A 27,689-nucleotide genomic window follows, 5' to 3' on the forward strand; every position below is an offset into this window, starting at 1 on the left:
TGTGGCACTGGGTCAGAGCCTGTGACCAGGAAGAAGATAGTGAAAAGTAGGGTAGTCAGGTGGGGATAAAAGGTTGGGTTTTTCATCAAAATATTGGTGTTCCTTTTTACAATGATCTCTAAGGATCAATTCCTTTACACACAGGGCATTTTCTGGTCCCAAGTAATACTGACTTGGCTTTGGGGTGGCGGTGGGAATCAGACAAGTCAGATTTATTTCCAGGACCGCTTGAGGGAAAGTAGATGTTATTGGTCACTGAGTCAGTAACGCTTTAAACTTCCTCCTAGTGTATTTAGATCTATTGATGTCCACACCCATTTTGTAAATAGATTCAAAAAACATTTATTGGATGTAAGACACTCAATAAATGCTAATTGCATGCATTTTCATTAACTTTACTGCAGTGAAGAATCTTCTGACACAAACGTTGTCCTGTGGATTTAAAGCCAGGATAAGAGATTGAGAAAATGTAAGCAAGTTAAGTGAGTTAAGCTAGTTAAGTGAGTAGGTGATTCTGGGATTAGCCTCACATGTGAGCACAGGCCTTCCTCGTCACAGGCCCACAGCTCTTTCTGCCACCCCACAGCTGCTCTTCATCACTGTGTGCTTAAAACTCAGCACAGGCAGCCACACAACTCCTGAGAGCCGGCAGATAGCAAAATTTCTCCTCACACCTCTCTGGTCTCTCTCTTTTCCTCTATCCCTCCTCTTCAGGCCCTGACGCCTCTAGGTAAAATCCTGCTGCTCACTTGTCCTGCTCGAGGGAGACAGAGGTCAAGAGTAGGTGTGGAGCTCCACTTGGGGTCACCGCTGCACTGAGGTACAGCCCTTCAGAGAGTTCTAATCGAGGTGGCTCCACCTTGCCTTTGCACCAATCACCGAGAGGAAAAGGGACCCTCCGGCTGGCAGTAGGACCTTGCTCTCTGGCCAGGCTGATATCAGCCGCTGCGTAGATGTGAGTACAACTGTATTGATTTGAAATTGTTGACATATTTCCTTCTCTTTGGTAAATAGCTGTTGCCCTGAGCCCTTGAGGGTCCTGCCCCGGTCCTGGGCTCAGTCCTCCCTAATATTTTAAAATATTTTGAATATTACCTTGATGAGTCTAGTGCTTTTAATGCTTTTAGCTAATGACTGAGTTCTATTAAAAAAAATTTTTCGGGGGCTTCCCTGGTGGCGTAGTGGTTGAGAGTCCGCCTGCCGATGCAGGGGACGTGGGTTCGTGCCCCAGCCCGGGAGGATCCCACATGCCGCGGAGCAGCTGGGCCCGTGAGCCACGGCCGCTGAGCCTGCGCGTCCGGAGCCTGTGCTCCACAACGGGAGAGGCCGCAACAGTGACAGGCCCGCGTACCGCAAAAAAAAAAAAAAAAGAAGAAGCTAGGATCAGGGCTTCCCCGGTGGCGCAGTGGTTGAGAGTCCGCCTGCCGATGCAGGGGACGCGGGTCCGTGCACTGGTCCGGGAGGATCCCACATGCCGCGGAGCAGCTGGGCCCGTGAGCCATGGCCGCTGAGCCTGCGCGTCCGGAGCCTGTGCTCCACAACGGGAGAGGCCACAACAGTGAGAGGCCCGCGCACCGCAAAAAAAAAAAAAAAAAAAATTTTGTTGAGTTTACAGGTGGAAGTCAAGGTGGGTAGAGCATTAAGAGGACAAATTTGCCAATCCCATGGGGTAAATAGCTAGTTTCTAATGGGTATTGATTTCCAAGGAGTGCTGGGCACAGAGTAGCATTGAACACATATTTGTGACACATATTTGTGACTGAACAAATCATTGAATACAAGACTGCATGACAAGTAGAAGTACCATCTCAGGATACTTGTTTTTATGAGGGTTAAACAAGATAATGCAACAAATGTGAAGCACTTGCTCTATGTCAGGTTTGGGCTAAAATACAAAGTTGGGTCCAAACAAAGACTATTAATTAAGAGGAGAAAGTAAGGTTGAGAAATGAGAAAGTGTATGCAGCAAGGAATTGATGGGCCAGAGAAAGGTCTGGTATTTTAGAGGATATGAAAGATAATGAACAGAGAATAAAATCAGCAACAGGGTTCAGGCATTAAAAAAAAAAAAATTCACATGATGCTGGTATTAGCAGAACAACCCAGCTCTATGAGATAATTCTCTCACTATACTCCATCTTACTAAACTTACACTACTGAGCTCAACTTGGGCCCCATAGTTAGGATAGGCATTGAGAACGTGTAAATGCTCCAAGGGAGAGTGGCCAATGAGCTGGGTCAGCTCGATGTGCATGTGACAAGTGCGCTTCCACCTCTTGGCTATTGTGAATAATGCTGCTATGAACGTGGGTGTACACAGACCAGTTCAAGTTCCTGCTTTCAATTCTTTTGGGTACATTCCAAGAAGTTGAATTGCTAGATCATATGCTAATTCTGTTTTTAATTTTTTGAGGAAATGCCATAATATTTTCCATAGTTGCTGTACCAATTTACGTTCCCAACAACAGTGCACAATGTTTCCTTGCCAATACTTGTTATTTTCTCTTTTTTGATAGTAACCATCCTAATAGGAGTAGGCTGGTGTCTCACTGGGGTTTTGGTTTTCATTTCCCTAATGGTTATTGACGTTGACCCTGTTATGTTTTATAACTAATAAAATATATATATATATTTTTAAACTAAATTTATTTATTTATTTGTTTTTGGCTGTGTTGGGTCTTCATTACTGTGCTTTCTCTAGTTGTGCTTTCTCTAGCTGGGGCTACTCTTCGTTGCGGTGCACGGGCTTCTTGTGGTTGCTTCTCTTGTTGTGGAGCACGGGGTCTATGCACGCGGGCTTCAGTAGTTGTGGCACGCAGGCTCAGTAGTTGTGGCTCTCGGACTCTAGAGCGCAGGCTCAGTAGTTGTGGCACACAGGCTTAGTTGCTCTGCGGCATGTGGGATCTTCCCGGACCAGGGTTCGAACCCGTGTCCCCTGCATTGGCAGGCGGATCCTTAACCACTGTGCCACCAGGGAAGCCCGAGCTGGGCAGAAACTTAATCTGAGTTTATGAAATCTCTTTGCAAGGAGATGTTGATCACCTGTTGCCCATCACTCTTGACTGTGGAAATAGAGAAAAAAGACTTAGTGAAGGTTTCAGAGATTTATTCATAAAGGAAAACCGCCTAGCACAAGGTGATGCAGCTTGATGTAAAGGATCCAGTGGTTGGTTTCACGCTGGATTTCAGCTTTGGCTGTCACGCATCACCTGTGCAAGTGCCGGGTTAATTGTTAAATCTCTCTCTGTGCCTTGATCGGCCAGGCAGGGCAGTAGGGGCAGATCCTGAGATGGGCCAGCGTTGTGTTGTAGGGCACTTGCCTTGTCTGAGGCGCTTGCATGGCTTTCAAGCAAGCAAGAGTGAAGGAAGAAAGGGAGCTTTATCTGTCAACAAGGGGGGTTGGGCCATTTCTGCAGGCCCAGAGAGTTTGGGGATCTGAGGATTCAAGTTTCTCAAGTGCATCCAGGCAAGTATTCCCATCTCAAGTCTCTAGGTCCTATTCCTTCTCTACCAGGACACTTCTTTGGTATAGACCTGCCTAGGCTAAGGAGTCATCCTTCTTTGAAGTTCTGCCAACTCTTATGGTTAAGTCCTGGGCCTGGTCTCCAGCTCTCTGTTCTTTAGGCTCAGGAAATGAAGGTCTCCTTAAATACTTCCAAGGAGACTCCGATTCTCACATTTTGCTTTAAATTAATGATTGATTGCCCTGCACCTGTCGTTTTCCTTTTCAAAGCTATGGAGGGTTTTTGGCAGTAGGCACCCTATTCCAAAGTCCTTATAAATACTCCGTTCCTCTCAAATGCCAGAGATATTGCATGAATTTATGCATCCCCTCTACCTGTATCACTCCCTCTCCACCAGAGGGGAACATTTTAGCAATTGCACTGCTACTGCATGTCAGGAACTATCAATACCCCACCTCCCACCAGTGATGAGATCCATATTGCCCTCCAATCAGTGGGTGATCTAATTCCAGAATCTCATCCTTAGAACTTGTTTTCTAGGACCACTCCTGGTACCAGCCATTTTAATTGGGTCCCTTAGAAACAGTTGGGCCCAGGGATTCAGGCCCATTTGTTTTGCTGAGGGAGTGCTTTTCAGGAGAAAATCTGCACCCTGATAAGGGATGCAGGATAAGGAAAGCTAAGCAAGGATGTAGTTCTGGGTAAAGTCTAGTCTCCACTGAGCCAAAAGGGTGTGTGTGTGTGTGTGTGTGTGTGTGTGTGTGTGTGTGTGTGTGTGTGTGTAGCTCTGAAGCATATATCACAACATAAATTTTCTCACCTTCAGACACAGAGTCAGCCTTCTGAACCCCAGTATGAGTCAGTCATTGGCTCCAGGGTACCCTTAGGGATAGGGCATAACCTCCAGGTGAGGCAGTGCCCAGTGGCTGAGGGCAGTTCTCCCAGAGAAGGGGGCAACTGTGAGCCATTAGCAGCTACCATTTACAATAGCTGAGGAATGGGATCTGGGCATCAGATGTACTCTCCACCCTACTTTTGGATGGTGACCGGCATGGACTATATCACTAGGACGCCTTGCCATCTACTTTCTAGTTGGGTTAAAAAAAAACTGGGAGCCTTAGCACTGGATCACACAGAAAATGGAATGAGGTCAAGGTATTTATGCACTTGGCTTCCTCCCTGTAAGATCATCTTACGCTGGCTACATCCCTTGACCAAGTCAAGACAGCCCTGTCCCTGTGACTTTTTACTTCCAGGTTCCTTCCAGGTAAACTCTCCCTTCCCTCATCCCTTCAAACTTGGGTGTTGCCCTACCCCTTCTAGTTCCTTTAAGCCCCATCCATATTTTGTCAACAATCTCTTTATTAAACGTTCCTTGAATTATTTTGAGTGTGTTGTGACCTGTGGAGACTAATGCAGTATGCCACCATGACAGCAATTGATGGGATCAGGAAGATAAAAAGTTTGCTTTTTACTCAAGTACACAGAGCATCTATCCAAGGTTTTTGAGTAGAAGAGTGAAATAATCTGATTTTTTTTGAACTTTCAATTTTCTCTTAGTTGCCTGTACCATGTAGGTTTTCCAGTAATTCTTTTCAAGAAAAGAGACAAGAATGTTATATTTTCTGAACCCTCATATTTCTGAGTATGCATGTGTGTTTGTGGTTTTCATGCATAAGTGATAACTGGCTGGGTATTAAAATTCTTGAGTCAACAGTTCTAGCCTCCCAACTGTGTAGATGCCTTTCTAGGATTCTAGAATTTAGTGTAAGAGAAGACAGAGATGAGCTTTATTTTTGCTTCCTTGTAGGTATCCCATTGTTCCTGCCTCAGTACTTACAGGATTTCCCCCTTAAACTTATGGTTGTATACTCTGCCACAGGGTATCTTAATGTGTCTTTTCTTATATTTGACAAAACCTGTATGTCCTACAGGACTTTTTAAAAGTTTTTTTGATTGATTGATTTGATGATGGCTTCTGCTCCACTCTTTTTGGATTTATTACACAGGAATATTATGTAATTATTAGTAATCTTATTCTTTTTTCCTCTCCATTTACATTTTTGGTCTTTTTCCTCTGTGTTCTGTGCCAGCTTTTTTGGCCTCTCTTCCATTCCTCTGATTTTCTTCAGTCAATTCTGCTCCTTACTGCTTCAGTGAAGGGTTTGATAACTGCATTGGAATTTGTTTCCTGGCACTCCTTGCTTATTTAACTTGCTCCCCTTTTAGCTGATCTAACTGTCTTTATAACTCCTTAACTGTTTTATCTGTGACTTTCTGAATTATGGAGGCCATGATGCCGAGGTACTCTAAAAATGTAGTTCTTGTAGTACATCATTTTAAAAATTATGGTTGTCTTTTGCTTCAGGATAATTGACTCATTCATTCATCTATTGTAGTGAGTACCTTGGGATACATCAGAACAAAAGAGACAAAAATCTCTCTTCTCGTGAAGCTTACATCTGGATGAAAAGAGAAAGACAATAAACAAAAGGCATAATTAATTAGATAACTACAGAATGTTAGAAAGGCTAAATGTTCTGGGAAAATAGAGATGTTAGTAAGAGGATTAGATAGTGCACTCGGGGAGACTTCATTGAGAAGATGAAATTTGATCAAAGACTTGAAAGATGCCTGGGAATTGTTCATGCAGCTCTCTGAGGAAGAGCTTTTCAGATAGGCACACAGCAAGTGCAAGACTGTTAAGACAGGAGCATGCCTGGTGTGTCTGAGGAATAGTGAGGAGGCCAGTGAGGCTGCAGCACGGTGAATAAAGGAAAGAAGACAGGCAAAGAGGTCAGAAAGGTAACCTGGGGATACATCCTGAGAGTTTTTGATTTTTACCCTAAAGGGTTTTGACTCTTACCCTAAAGAAGATAGAAAGTCTTTGGACAGCTTTTTTTTTTTTTTTTTCGGTATGCGGGCCTCTCGCTGCTGTGGCCTCTTCCGTTGCGGAGCACAGGCTCCGGACGCGCAGGCTCAGCGGCCATGGCTCACGGGCCCAGCCACTCCGTGGCATGTGGGATCTTCCCGGACCGGGGCACGAACCCATGTCCCCTGCATCGGCAGGCGGACTCTCAACCACTGCGCCACCAGGGAAGCCCTCTTTGGACAGCTTTGAGCAAAGGCATGATCTGATTACATTTTGAAAGAATCTTTTCCACCATTCTATTGAGAACAAGTTAAGGGGAGAAAAGGAAAAGTAGAATATGGAGAACAGTTAGAAAACCATTGCAGTATTCCAGGTGAGAGGAGACGGTAGCTAAGGACCAGATGGTCACAGTGGAGGTAATAGGACTGGTCAGATTTCAGATATATTTTATAGGTAGAACTAGAAGGATTTTCTGACAAATGTGAGTTGTGAAAGAAATTAAGGAGTCAATATAACTCCATGATTTGGGGGCTAAGCAATTGGAGGGATTCAGTTGTCATCAACTGAGATGGGAGAAAATGCTTGTGGAGTAAGTCTGGGGGAGCAGATGGGAATTTTGTTTTAGATGTGTTAAATTTGAAATGAAGAATAATGAAAATGTCACATTGAATATTTATTTACTTTTCATTGAAATATAGTTGATTTACAACATATTAGTTTCAGGTGTACAACATAGTGATTCAAAATTTTTATATTATCGGCAGGTGGACTCTCAACCACTGTGCCACCAGGGAAGCCCTGTCTTCCTTTTTTGTTACATTCACTAGTTTGTTGTATTTTTTAGATTCCACATATAAGAATATCATACAGTATTTGTCTTTCTCTGTCTGGCTTATTTCACTTAGCATAATGCTGTCCAGGTCCATCTATGTTGTTGCAAATGGGAAAATTTCTTTTTATGGCTGAGTAGTATTCCATTGTATATACATCACATCATCTTTATCATTCATCTGTTGATGGATACTTAGGTTGTTTTCATATCTTAGTTATTGTAAATAATGCTGCTGTGAACATTGGGGTGCATGTATCTTTTCAAATTAGTGTTTTTCTTTTCTTTGGATATATGCCCAGGAGCAGAATTACTGGATAACATGGTAGTTCTATTTTTAGTTTTTTGAGAAACCTCCATACTGTTTTCCCTAGTGACTGAACCAATTTACATTCTAACCAGCAGTGTACGAGGGTTCTGTTTTCTCCACATCCTCTCCAACATTTGTTATTTGTTGTCATTTTGATAGCCATTCTGACAGGTGTGAGGTAATAGCTCATTTTGTTTTGATTTGCATTTCTCGGATTAGCGATGTTGAGCATCTTTTCATGTGCCTGTTGGTCATCTGTATGTCTTCTTTGGAAAAATGTCTATTCAGGTCTTCTACTCATTTTGTAATCAGATTGTTTGCTTTTTGACATTGAGTTATATGAGCTATATATATATATATATATAAAATATATATATGTGTGTGTGTATGTGTATATATATATAATTTATTTTTCATGGAAAGGCATTTTATTTTAAATATAGCAGTGTGTACATGTCAATCCCAAACTCCCTCCCAATCTATTCCTCCCCCCCCCACCCTTCCTCCCTGGTAACCATAAGGTTGTTCTCTAAGTCTGTGAGTCTGTTTCTGTTTCATAAATAAGTTCATTTGTATCATTTTTTTAAGATTCTGCATATAAGCAATATCATATGATATTTGTCTTTCTCTGTCTGACTTACTTCACTTAGTACGATAATCTCCAGGTCCATCCATGTTGCTGCAAATGACATTTCATTCTTTTTAATGGCTGAGTAATATCCCATTATATAGATGTACCAAATCTTCTTTATCCATTCATCTGTTGATGGATGTTTAGGTTGTTTCCATGTCTTGGCTATTGTAAACAGTGCTGCAGTGAACACTGGGGTGCATGTATCCTTTTGAACCATGTTTATTCTGGATATATGCCCAAGAGTGGGATTGCTGGATCATATGGTAGCTCTACTTTTAGTTTTTAAGGAACCTCCATACTGTTCTCCACAGTGGCTGTATCAATTTACATTCCCACCAACAGTGTAAGACGGTTCCCTTTTCTCCACACCCTCTCCAGCATTTATTGTTTGCAGATTTTTTGATGATGATCATTCTGACTGGTGTGAGGTGGTATCTCATTGTACTTCTAATTTGCATTTCTCTAATAGTTAGTTAGCAATGTTGAGCATCTTTTCATGTGCCTCTTGGCCATCTGTATGTCTTCTTTGGAGAAATGTCTCTTTAGGTCTTCTGCCAATTTTTTTTTTATTTTTTTATATTGAGCTGAATAAGCTGTTTGTAAATTTTGGAGACTACTCCCTTGTCAGTTGCATCATTTGCAAATATTTTCACCCATTCTGTGGGTTGTCTTTTTGTTTTGTTTATGGTTTCCTTTGCTGTGCAAAAGCTTTGAGTTTAATTAGGTCCCATTTGTTTATTTTTGGGAGATGATCAAAAAAGATATTACTGCGTTTATGTCAAAGAGTATTCTGCCTGTGTTTTCCTCTAAGAGTTTTATACTATCTGGTCTTACATTTAGGCCTTTAATCCATTTTGAGTTTATTTTTGTGTATGGTGTTAAAGAATGTTCTGATTTCATTTTTTTACATGTAGCTGTCCAGTTTTCCCAGCCACTTATCGAAGAGACTGTCCTTCCTCCATTTTATAGTCTTGCCTCCTTTGTCATAGATTAATTGGCCATAGGTGCGTGGGTTTATTTCTGGGCTTTCTATCCTGTACCATTGATCTATATTTCTGTTTTTGTGACAGTACTGTACTGTTTTGATGACTGTAGCTTTGTAGTATAGTCTAAAGTCAGGGTGCCTGATTCCTCCAGCTCCATTTTTCTTTCTCAAGATTTCTTTGGCTATTCAGGGTCTTTTGTGTCAAAAATTTTTTGTTACAGTTCTGTGAAAAATGCCATTGGTAATTTGATAGTGATTGCACTCAATCTGTAGATTGCCTTGGGAATATGGTCATTTTAACCATACTAATTCTTCCAATCCATGAACACGATACATCTTTCCAACTATCTGTGTCATCTTCAATTTATTTCATCATTGTCTTATAGTTTTCCAAGGAGGTTTTTACCTCCTTAGATTTATTCCTAGGTATGTTACTCTTTTTGATGTGATGGTAAATGGAATTATTTCTTAATTTCTTTCTAATAGTTTTTGTTAGTGTATAGAAATGTGACAGATTTTTGTATGTTTATTTTGTATCCTTCAACTTTATTGAATTTATTGAGCTCTAGTAGTATTTTGTGGCATCTTTAGGATTTCCTATGTATGGGGTCATGTCATCTGCAAACAGTGACAGTTATACGTCTTCCTTTCCAATTTGGATTCCTTTTATTTCTTCTCTGACTGCTGTGGCTAGGATTTCCAATAATATGTTGAATAAAAGTGGCAAGAGTGGGCATCCTTGTCTTGTTCCTGATCTTAGAAGAAATGCTTTCAGCTTTTCATAATTGAGTGTAATGTCTGCTCTGGGCTTATCATATATGGCCTTTATTATGTTGAGGTATGTTCCCTCTGTCCCACTTATTGAGAGTATAAAAACTCTTTATAATTTATGTTTATGATAAAACATAAATGGATGTTAATTTTGTAAAAAGCTTTTTTTGCATCTACTGAAATGATCACATGGTTTTTCTTCTTCAGTTTGTTAATGTGGTTTATCACATTGATTTTGTGAATATTAAAAAATCCTTCAGATGTAGAGAACAAATGTATGGATACCAAGGGGGAAAGGTGGGGTGGTGGGATGAATTGGCAGATTGGGATTGACATATATATGCAATTGATACTATGTATAAAATAGATAACTAATGAGAACCTACTGTATAGCACAGGGAGCCCTACTCTGTGCTCTGTGTTGACCTAAATGGGAAGGAAATCCAAAAAAGAGGGGATATATGTATATGTATTGCTGATTCACTTTGCTGTACAGTAGAAATTAACACAATATTGTAAAGCAACTATACTCCAATAAAAATTTTTTTTTTAAAAAAGTAAAATAATTGGTCCATAGGGAAAAAAATTAAAAATAAATAAATAAATAAAATAAAAAATCCTTGCATCCCTGGGATAAATCCCACTTGATCATGGTTATGATCCTTTTAATATATTGTTGAATTTGGTTTGCTAATATTTGGTTGAGGATTCCTGAATCTATGTTCATGAGTGATATTGGCCTGAAATTGTGTGTATGTGTGTGTGATATCTTTGTGTGGTTTTGGTATCAGGGTGATTCTGGCCTCAAAGAATGAGTTCAGAAGTGTTCCTTCCTCTGCAATTTTTTAAGTAGTTTGAGAAGGATAGGTGTTAACTCTTTTCTAAATGTTTGGTAGAATTCAACTGTGAAGCCGTCTGGGCCTGGACTTTTGCTTGTTGGGAATTTTAAAATTACTGATTCAATTTCATTACTGGTAATTGGTCTGTTCATATTTTCTATTTCTTCCTTGTTCAGTCTTGGGAGATTGTACCTTTCTACGAATTTGTCCATTTCTTCTAGGTTGTCCATTTTACTGGCATATAATTGTTTGTAGTAATCTCTTATGATCCTTTTGTATTTCTGAAATATATGTTGTAACTTCTCCTTTTTCACTTCCAATTTTATTGATATGGGCCCTCCCTCTTTTTTTCTTGATGAGTCTGGCTAAAGGTTTATCAATTTTATCTTTTCAAGGAACCAGCTCTTAGTTTCTTTGATCTTTTCTATTGCTTTTTAAAATTTCTATTTCATTTATTTCTGCTCTGCTCTTTATGATTTCTTTCCTTCTACCAACTTTGGGTTTTGTTCTTCTTTTTCTAGTTCCTTTAGTTGTAAGGTTAGGTTTTTTACTTGAGGATTTTCTTGTTTCCTGAGGTATGCTTATATCACTATAAAATTCCCTCTTAGAACTGCTTTTGGCTGTGTCCCATAGGTTTTGAATCACTGTGTTGTTCTATTTACCTCCAAGTATTTTTAACTTTTCTTCAGTGATCCATTGGCTGTTTAGTAGAATATTGTTTAGCCTCCATGTGTTTGTGCTTTTTGCAGTTTTTATCTTGTAGTTGATTTCCAGTTTCATTGTGTTGTGATTGGTAAAGATGCTTGATATGATTTCAATTTTTAAAATTTACTAAGACTTGTTTTGTGGCCTAAGATATACTTTATCCTGCAGAATGTTCCATGTGCATTGAAAAGAATGTGTATTCTGCTGCTTTTGGATGCAGTATTCTCTCTATATATCTATGAAGTTCATTTAGTCTAATGTGTCATTTAAGACCAGTGTTTTCTTATTTTTCTGTCTAGATGATCTGTTCATTGATGTAAGTGGCGTGTTAAAGTCCCCTGCCGTTACTGTGTTTTACTGTCAATTTCTCCCTTTATGTCTGTTAATATTTGCTTTATGTATTTAGGTGCTCCTATATTGAATGCATATATATTTACAATTGTTACCTCTTCTTCTTGGATTGACCTTTGGTCATTATGTACTGTCCTTCTTTGTCTCTTGTTACAGTGTTTGTTTTAAAGTCTATCTTGTTTGGTATAAGTACTGCTACCTCAGCTTTCTTTTGATTTCCACTTGCATGGAATACCATTTTCCATCCCCTCACTTTCAGTCTGTGTCTTTAGATCAGAAATGAGTCTCTTGTAGGCAGCATATATATGGGTCTTGGTTTTTATTTTTCATCCATTCAGCCACTCTGTCTTTTGATTGGAGCATTTAGTCCCTTTCCATTTACAATAATTATTGATAGGTATGTACTTATTGCCATTTTGTTAATTGTTTTGGGGTTGTTTTTCTAGTTATTTTTGTTCCTTTCTTTTCTCTTCCCTTTTGATTTGATGACTATTTTTAGGGTTTATGTTTGGATTCCTTCTTCTTTCTTGCATGTGTATGTAGTATAGATTTTTGGTGTGTCATTACCATGAGGTTTATATATAGTAACCTATATATATGTGATTATTGTAAGTTGTTGAGATCTTAATTTCAAATGCATTTTAACAACCCTGCATTTTTATCCCCCTCCCCACCACGATTACTCTTTTTGACACCATATTTTACATCTTTTTGTTTTGTGTATCCCTTAACTACTCATTGTGGCCATAGATGACTTTACTAATTTTGTCTTTAACTTTCCTACTTAGCTTTGCACATGGTTGATTCACTACCTTTACTGTATATTTGCTTTTACCAAAGAGTTTTCTCCTTCTGTAATTTTCAGGTTTATAACTGTGGCCTTTTCTTTTCTGCTCAGAGAAGTCCCTTTAACATTTCTCATAAAGCTGAGCTCTTTTAGCTTTTGTTTGTCTGTAAAACCTTTGCTCTCTTTATCAAATCCAAATGAAAGCCTTGATGGGTAGAGTATTCTTAGTTGTAGGTTTTTCCCTTTCATCACTTTAAATATATCCTGCCACTCCCTTCTGACCTGCAGAGTTTCTGGTGAAAAGCCAGCTGATGGCCTAATAGGAGTTCCCTTGTATGTGACTTGTTGCTTTTCCCTTACTGCTTAATATTTTCTCTTTATATTTAATTTTGCCATTTTCATTACAATGTGTCCTGGCATGATTCTCTTTGGGTTGATCCTTTTGGGACTCTGTGTTTCCTATACTTGGATGTCTGTTTCCTTTCCCAGGTTAGGGAAGTTTTCAGCTATTATGTCTTCAAATATGTTCTCTACCCCTTTCTCTCCCTTCTCCTCTGGGATCCTTATAATGCAAATGTTAGTAAACTTGATGCTGTCTCAGAGGTCTCTTAAATTATTCTCATTTCTTTTTATTCTTTTTTTTTCCCTTTGTTAAGCTTCAGTGGTTTCCACTACTCTATCTTCCAGCCCACTGATCCATTTCTCTGTATCATCATCTAATCTGTTGATTCCGTCTAGTGTGTCTTTTACTTTGGATATTGTATTCTTCAGCTTTGCTTGGTTCTTCTTTATATCTTCTAAATCTCTGTTAAACTTCTGTCTTCATCCATTCTTCTCCCAAGTTCTTTGATCATCTTTCCAATCAATAGCTTGAACTGTTTATCAGGTAGATTGCCTTTAAACTTCACTTAGTGCTTCTTCTGGGGTTTTATCTTCTTCCTTAGTTTGGAACATGTTCCTCTACTGCCTCATTTTGCCTAATTTGCTGTTATTTCTATGAGTTTGTATCACCTTGGATAAGTGGCCTTTTGTAGACGATGTCCTGTGCATTCCAGCAGTGCACTCCCCTCTGGTCACCAGAGCTGTATGCTCTGGAGGTGCCCCCTCTGTGGGCTGTATGGATCCTTCTATTGTGGCGGGCTGACTACTGTGGGTGGTCTGGTAGTCATGGCTGGCTCCCAGTCCGGTAGGTTGCAGGCCCTACCTTGTGCAGAGGGTGCAGCTACTGGTTGGGCCGGGTCACATGGTGGCTGGCTGTGGAACCCTGGGTGGTGGGCAGGGCTAGTGCTGGCCTGCTGGTGGACAGAGCTGGGTTCTGAAGTAGGTAGTCGCAGGGCCAGGGTTCCTGGATCTAGTGTCATCCTGATGATGGTTGGGGCTGGTTCCTGACATGGCTAGGTGTGGGTTCTGGTGTGTCTCAAAGCTGGTACGGGCCCACTGGTGAGAAGGGCTGGATCCTGGGGCAGCTGGCTGAGGGGTCCAATGTGTCTTGGAACTGGTATTGGCCTGATGGTGGGTGGGGCTGTAGCCTGGGGAGTCCCCAGACTGGTGCTGGCCTGCTGGTGTGCGGGCTGGGTCCTGTCATGGCAGGCTGCAGGGCTGCGGTCATCCTGGGGCTGGTGTTCACCTGCTGGTCAGTAGGGCTAGGGCCCAGGGTGTCTGGGTAGTTGGTTCCTGCCCACTGATGTGAGATGGCGTTCCTGTGGCTAGTGACAGCTCACTGGTGGGCAGCACCAGGTCCTGGGGTCTCTGGCTGCAGGACCTTGGAAGTCCCGGTGGTACTGCCAATGCACTGTGTGTAGGGCTGGATCCTGGACCCTCTGGTGGACAGGGCTGTGTCCTAGACAGGCTGTGGCCTCAGGGGTTCTTAAGGTTGTCTCCTGCTGGTAGGTGGGGCTGTGTCCCCACCTGGCTAGTTGCTTGGCCTGAGGTGTCCCAGTACTGGTGCCAACAGGCTGGTGGGTAAGGCCAGGTCCCAGTGCTAATAAGCTAGAGGAAAGATACCAAAATGGTGCTTGCCAGCACCCGTGTCCACATGATAGAACAAGCTGCCAAAAGTGGCTGCCACCAGCATCTCTGTCCCCAGGGTGAGCTCCAGTTACCTCCTGTCTCTCCCAGAGGCTCTCCAAGAACAGCAGGTAGGTCTGACCCAGGCTCCTTTCAAATTACTTCTTCTGCCCTGGATCCCAGAGCATGTGATTTTTGCGTGTGCTCTTTAAGAGTGGAGTCTCTATTTCCCACAGCCCTCTGGTTCTCCCAAATGTAAGCTCTACTGGCCTTCAAAGCGAAGAATCTAGAGGTTCATCTTCCTAGTGTAGGATGCCCGGGCTGGGGAGCCAATATGGGGCTCAGACCCATTACTCCTTGGGGAGAACCTCTACAATTGTAACTATCCTCTCATTTGTGGGTCGCCTACCCAGGGGCGTGGGTCTTAACCATACTGCAACTCTACCTCTCCTACCCACCACACTGTGGTTCCTTCTTTATATCTTTAGTTGTAGATGATCATTTCTGCTAGATCAAGTTACTCTGTAAATAGTTGTGATTTTGGTGTGCCTGTAAGTGGAGGTGAGCTCAGGGCCTTCCTACTCTGCCATCTTGGCCAAGGTCCTCTAGAATATTGAATAAAGTCTGTATTCAGAAGTCAAGCAGGAGACATAAACTTGGGATTTGTCAGCACATAAATGTTATTTCAAATTAGATAAGATTACCAAAGGGGATGTGTGTGGAGATGTGTGACTCAGACCAAGACCTGAATCCCGGAGCAGTCCAATGTTGAGCTGGGGAGAAGAGGAGCAACCAATGAGGTAAGAACAAACCAAGCCCAGGAAGTGTGTATTAAGGAGAAAAGAACAATCAGCTGCATCAAATGCTGCTGATGTGCAGGGAAGAGGGCTGAGACTGGAACCCTGGCTTTAGCAAAGCAGAGGTCATTGGTGATCCTGACAAGAGTTTAAGTTTGGAGTGTGGAGGCAAAAGTTTTACTGAAGCATTTAAGAGAATGAGTGAAAAAGAACTAGAAACCATAAGCATAGACACATTTTTTCAAGGACTGTTGCTATAAAGAGCAAAGATATGAGGTGAAGGCTGACAGGGGAAGTGGTGAGGAAAGGTGGTTGGTGTTTTGTTTTTGTTTTTGTTTTTTGCGGTACGCGGGCCTCTCACTGTTGTGGCCTCTCCCGTTGCGGAGCACAGGCTCCGGACACACAGGCTCAGCGGCCATGGCTCACGGGCCCAGCCGCTCCGCGGTACATGGGATCCTCCTGGACCGGGGCACGAACCTGTGTCCCCTGCATCGGCAGGCGGACTTCCAACCACTGCGCCACCAGGGAAGCCCCCGGTTTTTGTTTTTTTAAGAAGGAAGAAACAACAGTGCTTTTGTATGTTACAGGGGATGACCCAGGAGGATGTTCTCTTTCGCTTCTTACAGTGTGCTCATAGGCTCCACGCACAGCTTTTCACACATCCTTGGACGAGATCCAGTCCTTTTACTCAATACACAGGGTGAGTGCACTACCCCAGGCCCTGCTCAGTTATACATTTGGCTACTAGTCAAAACTCTTCTTATACCTGCAGCTGAAAAGCAGGGTGTTGTGCTCCACAGACGTTTCTAGCATTCAGTAGCTGTTCACAAAGTGTGACTGTTGAATTCAGGTAGGATCTGACCTTCCTGCCTGGTTCTCTCATAGATGACTGGTTGAATTATATTAAATACCATCATTCTCAGAATGCACATACCTGGGTCCTTCCCATCTCCATTCCTGACTACAGCCCTCTATTTATAGAGACTATATACCTCTGGGTACAATGATGCCCCCAGTATCATCCCCTTCCCACACGTTTTTGGAGAATTAAAGAGACAAAATTTAGTTTATGGGTGGAGGAAAGTTGAAGAGAATGAACACTACTCTAGTTGCCTCTAAAAGCAGCATATGCAGCTGAGAGGGAGGTGCCAGGTTTTCTGATTGGAACACAAAGCATGAGAGAAATTGGTCCCCCTTCCTCCCTTTCAAATAGACATCACTGAGGTAAAGCATGAGTATTCCAGCAATTGGTTTTTCTGCAGTTGAGACTCAGTAATTTTACACTGAGACATTCTTCCTAGATTCTCTTAATAGCTTGGGCATTGGGCATGGTTTTTGGTGACGGAACACTTTTTATTTCTTATTTTTCCTCCATGTACTTTATTGGAAAACTGGGATGGATTAAATCAGGGTGATTAGCCAGATGGTATTTCAAATAAGTTATGCTTTAAAGTTAAGGCAACAGGTAACACATATTGAATGAGCCGAGAAAGTGCTTAATTTTCTTTTCTATGAAATAGTTTATTTTACTGTTTACTATGGAGGGGCTACAAATACATATCTGATAGGAACACCAAGGACTAAACTTTGCAACACTGGTAAAAATGGTTATGAAGACTTGACAGTCTAGAGAACAGGGTGCATAAAAAGGAATGAAACGTGGATGGACCTAGAGACTGTCATACAGAGTGAAGTAAGTCAGAGAAAAACAAATATCGTGTATTAATGCATACGTGGAACCTAGAAAAATGGTACAGATGAACTGGTTTGCAAGGCAAAAATAGAGACACAGATGTAGAGAACAAACGTATGGACACCAAGGGGGGAAAGTGGGGGGTGGGTGGGTGGTGGTGGGATGAATTGGGAGATTAGGATTGACATATATACACTAATATGTATAAAATGGATAACTAATAAGAACCTGCTGCATAAAACATAAATTCAAATTAAAAAAAATAGAGAACAGGGTGCACATCTTTTTCATTGCTCATCTCCCACCACACCTCTTAAAACATCAAAGGCACTTATCAAAATGTTTAAATAAAGGAGTGTGGAATTTAAAACAATGACACATACCCCAGGCATAAAATCAAGGGCTTGAGTTTTCTAAGAGTTTGATTTCTGACATTTTACTAAAATCTCTGATTTATGCAATTTACTTTGTAGCCTTCAAATATTTAACAGATGATTTGATTTCAAGACCTTTTCAAATGAAAAGAACCTAATGAAATACTGTAAAATCAGAATTTTTCTTTACCCAATTATTATAAAAGAGCACTACTATCTCCTGGTAAAGGCAAAAGACCCACTATTATGTCAATCGTGCCATCTCTGCAGTGAGGAATATGGACACCAACACTCACTTTATGAGCAAGCACACCGGTGTCTTTGTGGTTTTCCTAGGCACACTCATCTGGCCAGGTGCACAGCACTATGCTGGGTTGGTCATGCTTTCAATTCCTACTGACCTGTCCCAAACAGCTCCTTAAATAAAACAGGAGCAGGAATAAAAGTTTGTGTCCCCCTATCCCTTATTCTACTTGATTTCCAGAAAGTCAGAGTAAGACAAACTTATACAGAAGGCTCAAGTCCCACATCAGTCTAAGAAATGGTTCCACTTTGTCTACAACATGGAAGAAACAGTGGATGGATTGAGAAGCAGGGCGCCTTCCAGCTCCTTCTGACTCAGTGTCTTTACGTTGCAGCAACTTCCTACAGAAACATCAGCACTACGCTGCATTCTGAAACAAGTGTATAAATGCTTCTGGACTGATCCATGCATGCTGTTACTCCCCACTCAGGGAAAAATAAAATTGACTCCAATCACATTTCCATGTGAAAACACAACCTTAGACTAATATGAGTTGGTTTTCCTAGACTTAGGAATACTGACGCAATACAGTTAGACATCTTCTAAAGGCATTCATTCTCAACATGAAAAGATAATTTCTTGCATATTTTCTAATTGTAGTATATACACATTTAGATGTAGATAGTGTGGGCAACAATGCTGACAGGCCATTAAGCATGTTTAAGATTGTTCTGATGAGAAATTTCCATTTTTTTTTCTTCTCAGTTTGTACACGTATAATCATTTCCAGGATACCCACATGCTACACAGAATTGAAAGATACTCAATTTTTCTATTAAAAAAATGAAGTTATAATTTTCTAGTGCAGAGTGACTGCACAGGAAGACTACCATAAGCAATCTACAGGAGCGCTAACGGAAGGTATTTCTGTATTTGATGTGTACTAATTACCCTTCTTCCATTTTAGATAACGTTCCATTTTCAACAATGAACTTTTCTTTAGTCAAGAAATCCCCACGTTTATAAAACCTGAGAGCAATTTCCAGTGAGCTTTATCAGGATAGAGGGGCCAAAAGACCACAGGTATTACTGGGTTATAATCAGTAGGAGGAACTAATTAATCAGCATTATCATGAAACTGCTGCAGGGCAATAGGTTTCAGTAATTAAACATAAATCACGAGGGTATGTTGCAGGCATTATAAAAATAGTGACCTGATTTCACTGGGTATCGACTAGTATTTACAAAGCTACCTGAATTTTTCTGTTGCTCTGCATTGCTGTTAAATAACGAGAGTTCTGATGGTGGGGAAACTTCATTTTTCAAGTGCAGGATGATCCGAGCTGAATAAGAATGATTAAGGGAGGGGAGGAAGGTAGGCCTGGCATCAATTTGAACAAATTTTTCTTTTTCTGAAGGCTCATGTCTCCAAGGTTATGATAATAAAGTCATAAACATGCCAGCCACTTCAAGGGTCTCAGGATTAATGAAGACCAAGAAAGATGAAATGACAAACTGTGAGCCAAGCCACCACTAGTGCAAAGCTCTAACAGAGTAACATATCCGCCACCAGTATTCTCAGCAGCAATATATTTAAATACAAAGAGAACTACGTATACATGGTATTGTCATATAAATATTTCCTTTATTTTTCATGGTTAAAAATTTTTTAAATTTTATTTCTTTATTTAAAAGCATACTTTATTAAAGAAACACTGGAAATGTGGATTCTTCTTGAGAAATAATCTTCCTCTTCACCGACAGATATGAAGAAACCAGATTTCTATACCAACAAATGGAAAATTAACCACTGGTGAGTCTAGTTCCAATCCCAAATCAAGGACACACATGTTAGTACTGATTCTGTCCACTCAGTTAAAACACTCCCATTCCTGAAGTACATTAGCTACTGAAATTCTAAAAATGCTCATTTTCCTGGGTATCCTCTTTTGTCAAAGGGTTTATTATTTATTATGTTATTTACAGTAATTGACATTTACGAAAAGTGGAGAGACCAGAGAAAACACTCCAGAGAATGTAAAACCTTTATCTCTTTTTAAATGTTCTTAGCAGACTATAATACTAAGCGATTATATTTAGATCTTCATGACTTGAAGGTGTCTTCAATACCTCTTAATCTGCTTTCTCCCTTCAAATTCTTTCCATTCTAAAGAGAACATTTTTGCATCTTAGTACTAATCCTGTAGAATTAAAAAAAAAACAAAAAAACAAAGATTCTATGTTTCATACATTTTGAATTAAAATTACCAAAGCAATAAGGATCATTTTTTTTCTTATTTAAATACTGGTACTTTCTATTATCCCTATTTCAAATTTAGAGTTATATATACATTGTGAAGATGTCCATGTACACAAGTTTCTGCAGAACCTCCAATTTTATTATAAAACTTCTTCCTCACACACATTAGAGAACTATGTATGTTCACTTTCACATGTTTAAACAACCCAAGAAGGGTGGCATATTTTAAAGTTAACACTTTTTATCATAAAAACAGACTGAGATCAATGGTGACTCTAGCATTTGGTTACTCTGACTGACTGATTAGCTAGGCTCCTGACTTTTTATATTCATTATTGTTGGCTAATGTGACACTGGATTGTACATATCACATGCATTTTCCAGGAGATAAAGAGGGAATACAAATAACGCAAATTCTAAGCAGATGATTTTGCTACTTTTAGCACTTCTGGTAAAAGGGCTAGTTGAAGTTAAACAGGAAAGCTATTAACAAAAAGAAAAGTAGGGGACAAGATACCTGTGGATTTCATTTACTCACATTTGCACTGGTCCTCCTTATTGGAGGCTAACTGAAAACAGACCAGACCATGACTTCTAGCTTTATGTTGGTCACTTTCAAATACTCCAATGACACTCTCCAATAATTTTATTATTTCCAGTTTTATGACACCATACTATGCTTTTCACACTGTTTAAATTTCCCATTTCTATAATCCAAATGCCAAAAAATTACTACATTCCCTTATACAGTCAAAAATAGGTTTACTGGAATGTTGTTAGTTATAGCTGAAGGCAGTAACATTTACATTTAGCTTTTGTTACACCCATAAACATGTGAAAATTGCTTGCAAAGCAATTGTAATATGAGAAGAATCTTGCAAATATCAATGGAATGGTTACACACGTCTTTCGGCATAATGATTTGGTACTCTACAGAGGCTCCCTGATCACCAGCCTGACCCCCACCTTGATGCAACAAATGCAAGTCCTTATGCCATTAAAATAACAGTATGAAATATCATTATCAGTGTTTAACTATATATACAAATAATGAACTGGCAAGTATCTAGTTTCAAATTAGACCTTTGGAATATGGCAAAATCGAGGCTGGTTATCTTTGCCTTAAACATAATTTTTTTTTCTTTTTTTTTTTGCGGTACGTGGGCCTCTCACTGTTGTGGCCTCTCTCGTTGCGGAGCATAGGCTCCGGACGCGCAGGCTCATCGGCCATGGCTCACGGGCCCAGCAGCTCCACGGCATGTGGGATCCTCCTGGACCGGGGCACGAACCCGTGTCCCCTGCATCGGCAGGCGGACTCTCAACCACTGCGCCACCAGGGCAGCCCCGCCTTAAACATAATTATTAAAAGCACACTTTGTTGGAAGGGAAGAAGATAATGGGACATTCTCAACGCTCCAATTTGAAGTGATACTTGCCTCTTAATTTCTTGAAAAAGAAGCTTTGAAAGTTATATACATGGGTTTCACTTAAATTATGCAGCAATCTTTTATTATTATTGTCCCAGATTTTGTTTAATGAAGATCTGTCATCAAATCAAGTACGGTATTTCACAACTATAAGAACTGCAAGAGAAAAAAATGAAAAAGAAACATCAAAGTCAGATTCATATGCTATGTTAGAAACAATACTCCTAAATGTAGCTGTGTCCATTTTGAAAATAGTTAATGAGGACAACTTTTATCTGAAATGATAGATAACAAATGGGAATGGAGAAGCAAAAATATGAAACAACCTAAATGTCTAACATTAGAATTTTGATCAAATAGATTAATATATAACCATAGATTAAAGCAGCTAAAATACTTTTTAAATATTTAATAACATGGGAAAATATTCACAATATATTTATTAGAAAGTATACATATGATCTTAGTTTTTGAAAAACATGTTTATATATTAATAGGAAAAGACTTAAAGTATATACAATAGTTATATTAATAGTAGCTATCTCTGTGTGATAAGAGAACAGTTGGATTTTATTTTCTTCTTTATGTTATTCAACATTCCATGGGTTGATTCTTGGTACTGGCAGTAGTTATGTTCTATAAAGTCATCACAAACACTGAATGAGTAAACACTGAACCACTGCTCTGAGGGGAAACACAGGCTTAAATCCCTGCCAGCCTCTGGCTACAACATTTTTGACAACCAATCCATACATAACCTTGTATTACATGTTTCTGTGTGAAGACACCTTATTTACTATATACTGTTGGCTTATTAACACTGAACTCCTGTCCAACAGTGCTGTCACTCACGCCTGAACAAAGCTCATCTAACACGTGTATTTCCTCCATAAGACACATCACAGCCTTGCTGTGCTCAGCAACACTAGCCAGCACTGCAGCACCAGTATACTTGGGGGCCTTTTTAAACAGCAAAAGCATCAACAAGACACACAAAAATGTGAGAAACTGTGCACTAACATTCGCTTCTCTGACCGCATCTGCCAATGACTCTGAAAGCATTGGGGTAACTGATCAATGTTAGCTAGTAGGTGAAGTCACAAACACAGAATCCACAAATGATGAGGACTGACTTTTTCTTTAGAACAAAATCTTTTTTTCTGTTTAAAAAGAGTATCACCATGGAATTTTTCAAATGGCTATTCTGAGATACTTTCCAAATCTTTATAAAATCCCTGTAAACAGAGATAAAGAAGCTTTGGAGAAAAGGAGATATTAAAAATGATCTGACCAAAGAAAGACAAATATATGATATCACTTGTATGTGGAATCTAAAAAGTAATACATATGAATCCATATACAAAACAGAAACAGACTCACAGTCATAGAAAACAAACTTCTGGTTATCAAAGAGGAAAGGGGAGGGGGGAGGGACAGATTAGGAATATGGGATTAACAGATACAAGATACTATACTTAAAATAGATAAGCAACAAGGACCTACTATATAGCACAGGGAACTGTATTCAGTATCTTGTAATAACCTAAAATGGAAAATAATCTGAAATAATATATAACTGAATCATTTTGCTGTATACCTGAAACTAACACAACAATGTAAATCAACTACACTAAAAAAATTTTTTTTGAATGATCTGATTTTAAAAAGAATATTAAGGGGAAAAAGGAAGGGCAAGAGTTATGTTTCAATGACTGAAATGAAGCTCAAATCCAAAAGAAAAATTATCATCTGGAGAATTTATCTGGATTTTCCTTCAAACACAATATTATGAAATGCAAGCTGCCATATCTAAAAGTTAAAAATAAATAGAAAATGTGTGTTATGGTCCTGAGCGTTAATAGTAGCCATATTTGGCCTCAAACAAATCACTTAGCCCTGCCTTTGCAGGGGTAGGGGTGGAGGGTAGGACAGAGGTTCTCTTTGAGAATCTGATGAAAGATAGATATACTCTCACCATAAAACTGTACATATACACATTCACATAAAATTTTACATACAATTTATGTGCATTTTCAGAGAGCTACAGATTCTAGGTTAAGAGCTCCTTACTGGAGTCAGAAGTCATTACTCAATCCTGACATTAGTCATACTAGGTCAACTGAATATAAATTAAAAAGGAAATTTAAATGAACTTCAAAACAAATGACACCCCCTCCAAATTAATAATCCAGTAAATACTTACTGATAATCACTAACAAAACGATAACAGCAACCAAAGCCATGATGGCTTTTATCTACAACACACAAAAAGGCATGAGAAAGATTAATGTCTGACTTGTTAATAAAGACTATCTGTTGTGCTTTTTACCACATTACACTAACTCATCATTGGACAGGCTCATTCCTTGAAAGGTTTCCAAATTTTTTCTCATATGAACTTCTGACTATTTGCATCTTTCTGTAATAATCAGAGTTCCCCAAATTTGAGGGTTTTGGCTTGCCTAGATTTTATTGTTTAAGGCTGCAGAGTAAACAGTAATAATCAAAGCCTTTATGGGCCTGCTCTTTTTTGTCTATGATTTCTCACACATTTCTAATCTAAGACCAGGAAAAGAACAATATTTTATCAACTCTGTTCAGAAGTGTCAGGATATTATGAATAAGATTAGCATCCAATACAGATGGTTCAATATATATAGAATAAGGCAGCATTTTTTATAGCACTTATTCTCAAAGTATATTAGAATTCTGTTAGTTTTTGCTCCCCTTACTTTCTTCTTAGCATTTTTATCTTCATTTTGAGGAATATAGTTTATACTTTTCGTGAAGAACCTCATTTAATAAATAACTTGCCTAAGAGCATTCTGTGTGTCAGTTTCACAGTCGAGAAGAGAAACCTTAAGATTAGTCCTTAGCTAGTTAATATTTTAGGTCTACATCACCTCTCTCCATAAAATTGTCACATTCCTCATCTAATCCTAAAATGCATAAATTATAAATTGACTTGATTTTCCTGATGAATTCAAATGAGTCTTGTTTTCACCAAACATTTTCATAGATAATTGATTAAGATGGTTCATTCAGAAAAAAGATACCCAGTTATTATAAACACATAAAACACTCTGATGAATATCACAAACAGCAACTAGAAGTAGCTAATGAAATGTTTCTAAAATAAAACTACTGGCTGCATTTTAGTGGCATTACACTCATGATGAGAACAAAGTGGCCAAGAGAATACATGGAGGCGTTCCAATTTGAATACCAGGTGCCTATTAAAATTATTAATTATGATAACCAAAAAATGTAGAAAGTACTTTACACTGTAAAGTACTTTAGTGACCAAGTGATCCAGAGAATATATGGAAGCTCTGCATCTTTTTTTTAAGCTGAAAACATTTCTAAAGTAATGTGGAATTTTACAATAGCTTTTCAACTTTACCAAAAATATATCTTAATTTGCCCTGTTAATTTGTGCTAGCCTTAACATTTAGAAGATTTAAATGGAAATATCAATACCAATTTTAAAATACCTAAATAAACGGAGTTTCTAACGCTGGCCAGGAAACGTTTACAACCAAAAATGGCAGCAATGTATTCATGCATGTCCAAAGTTCTCTTCTTCCAAACAACATAGACAAAAATCTGTTTCTCATTAAACACATAAGAGCCTCAGAGCCCCATAAGATACTTAAGAGAGGTGTCACTGATTCTCTCTCCTCATCCATTGGATAATTCTGTTCACTTACTTATTTTTAAAGTCAGGTTTATTAAAATATACTTTACATACAATAAAATTCACCCTCTTAAAGTTCATTTTGATGCGTTTTGACATACATACAGTTGTCAACCATCACCTTCATAGTCAAACATAAGACATTTTCATCACTCAAAAAGTTCCCTCATGCCCTGCTGTAGTCAATCTCCACCCCTCCATCCTTAGCCACTGGCAACCTCTGATCTCTTTTCTGTCCCTATATCCCTTTCCTTAGCTCTTCCCAAATAATCATTATGAAGTTAATCAAGAAAATGGTAGTGATATAGAGACTATTTAAAAATATAAATTAAAAATAGAATTCAATTTTTCCCCTTAAAAGCATACTATTCCTTTGATGTGGACCCCGTAAAGTACAAAATGAAACTCTTTAGATATAGCTAAAAAAAAGCTAGGCAAAATGCACATTATCATTTTGTTAATGGCCACATGAATGAGTCATGTGGGGAGAGGAGGTAGCTCACGGACCTTTTGTTCTTCCAAACTAGTCTGCAGGATAGAAAATTTCTATAGAAATAGAAAATTTATTCATTAAAGAAAAACAGAAAATTTAAATTCTACATAAGGGAGCAATGAAACTTGTTTCTTTCCCTAAGTTCTACTTCTGAAAGTAAGAGAATTCAACAGGTCAACAGACAGAAATAAGCAAATCCAAGGCAACTCTTGAATGAAATCCTTGGCATATGTCCACATCAAGTTTTGAAAGTTATTGCTAAACTTGAAAATGAGAGACTAAAAACAATGTGGTATATCCAAGGTTTTCAACAAAGCCAAAAATGACAAATTTTTATTTTATATCTTATTTCTCCTATCCAAGTACTAACCAGGTCTGATCCTGCTTAGCTTCTGAGATCAGGCAGGTTGAGGGTGGTATGGCATAAGACTGTATCTTATTTCTCTGGAATAATGAGGGACAGTGGGATTTTCTTTTTAGCCCCATTTGCCATATGGATTCTGACACATTAAACTGCTTTTATTTTTTTCTCCATCCAACAGAAAATTGTATTTTTCTCTGGCTTGCTTTCTGTCTTTTAAATATCTCTATGTAATGCTATAGGTTGCTCCAAAGAGGTACTAAAAATAAATTACAAGTTAATATTTCTTACAAGATAAATCTAGAGGAAGCTAAATTATTAATAAAATGTGGATTACTCTCTAAGAAGAAATCCATGAAAACATCCTTTTAGGCACTGCTTGATTCCTTTAGTTATTTCTGACCCATAAGATATTAATTCAACAAATATTTACTGAGTTCCACCATGTCCCAGGTTCAGAAGATATAATAATAAGCAAGACAGCTGTAGTCCCGTTCCCCACAGAGCTTATCCCCTAGAGGCCCTTTTTTCTTCATGTCTTTGAATACCACTGGATATGCTGACAGACCTATCCAATATCTTCCAATTTACTTACTTTGCATCCACGCCACCACATTTGCCTTCGAAGTTGTTTGGATCTGTTGCTAAAAGCAGTTGCATTATCCGATAGGCTTTCTATATCACATAGAGGATGGAGAGAAGGATTAATCAACATAACAGCACTCTTATCTAGTCACACAAAGACAAGAAAACATTAATTTCTACTTCTGCAAATCTATTCCCTTTTAAGCATGAAAACATCTTTCCTTTCCTCTATCCACAAACTCTGGCATTCTGTATTCTAAAAAAAAAAACAAAAAGTAAAAAATGGCTGCAGGTCAGTTTGCTCAATCCACTTTTACAATAAGAGTAAGAGAAGTCTTCCCAGGGCCTCAATGCTTTCAAATAAACTTATGAATTCTGGTAGAAATACTCTGTAAAAATTCAAATACTTGGCACAACTATAGAAAAAAAAATTTACACATGGAGAAGGCTAGGTTCTTAGAAGATATCAAAAGTGACTGATTTTGAAGCAAAACAATATATTTTTTAAGTGTTTAAGTTTTTTGGTTAAAAAAGTCTGTCAAGGATTAATCAGATATTCACTCAGCCATTCATCATCTAAAAAATATGTGAGTGCCTAATAAGTGCCATGGACTGTTATAAGAACAGAGACTAACATTTGTCAGTAAAGAAATGTTACTAAGTCATCAGAGAAAGCATAAGATAAAAATATTAGCTATGTGTGAAATAAGTTTGAAAAGAAGTGATTAGACCTATCCTCCCTGAGATCAGGAGAAATACAAAGCACATCAACGTAACAGGACAAAAGAAAAAAATAATCTAACTCTTCAACAATGAATTTTAATCTTTCCATTCTCAACTGATCAATTAAAGAAATAATACAACAATAAGATGATTCAAAGCAAAGGGAGCTACATACAACTCAATAACAAAAAAGCAAACAACCCAACTGAAAACTGGGCAGAAGACTTAAATAGACATTTCTCCAAAGAAGACATACAGATGGCCAACAGGCACATGAAAAGACGGTCAACATTTCTAATGATTAGAGAAATGCAAATCAAAACTACAATGAGGTACCACCTTGTATCGGTCAGAATGGCCATCATTAAAAAGTCTACAAGTGACAAATGCTTAAGAGGGTGTGGAGAAAAGGGAATCCTCCTACACTGTTGGTGGGAATGTAAATTGTGCAGCCACTGTGGAAAACAGTATGGAGGTTCCT

The 27,689-nt window shown here is 38.9% G+C and overlaps 1 protein-coding gene and 1 long non-coding RNA gene across 6 annotated transcripts in view; one reads left to right on the plus strand and one right to left on the minus strand.

Moving 5' to 3' along the window:
• The window catches only part of LOC137219696 (uncharacterized), a 30,759-nt gene extending 12,182 nt beyond the window's left edge, over positions 1–18,577 (plus strand). The window contains exons 2-4 of the long non-coding RNA XR_010941207.1: positions 715–955; positions 15,939–16,051; positions 18,428–18,577. This is a non-coding gene — a long non-coding RNA (uncharacterized lncRNA). The remainder of the gene's footprint in view (positions 1–714; positions 956–15,938; positions 16,052–18,427) is intronic.
• A 1,578-nt stretch (positions 18,578–20,155) lies between these two features.
• Positions 20,156–27,689, minus strand: part of VAMP4 (vesicle associated membrane protein 4) — a 40,948-nt gene continuing 33,414 nt past the window's right edge. For all 5 annotated transcript variants that reach the window (XM_067728644.1, XM_067728642.1, XM_067728641.1 and 2 more), the window contains 3 exons: positions 26,496–26,575; positions 23,553–23,604; positions 20,156–21,505 (listed from right to left, as the gene is read on the minus strand). In XM_067728644.1, the coding sequence (XP_067584745.1) occupies positions 21,477–21,505; positions 23,553–23,604; positions 26,496–26,575 (161 nt within the window). In that variant the 3' untranslated portion in view covers positions 20,156–21,476. The remainder of the gene's footprint in view (positions 21,506–23,552; positions 23,605–26,495; positions 26,576–27,689) is intronic.

This window comes from Pseudorca crassidens, chromosome 2, assembly GCF_039906515.1.
Source record: "Pseudorca crassidens isolate mPseCra1 chromosome 2, mPseCra1.hap1, whole genome shotgun sequence".
In the NCBI taxonomy this organism is placed as follows: Eukaryota; Metazoa; Chordata; class Mammalia; order Artiodactyla; family Delphinidae; genus Pseudorca; species Pseudorca crassidens.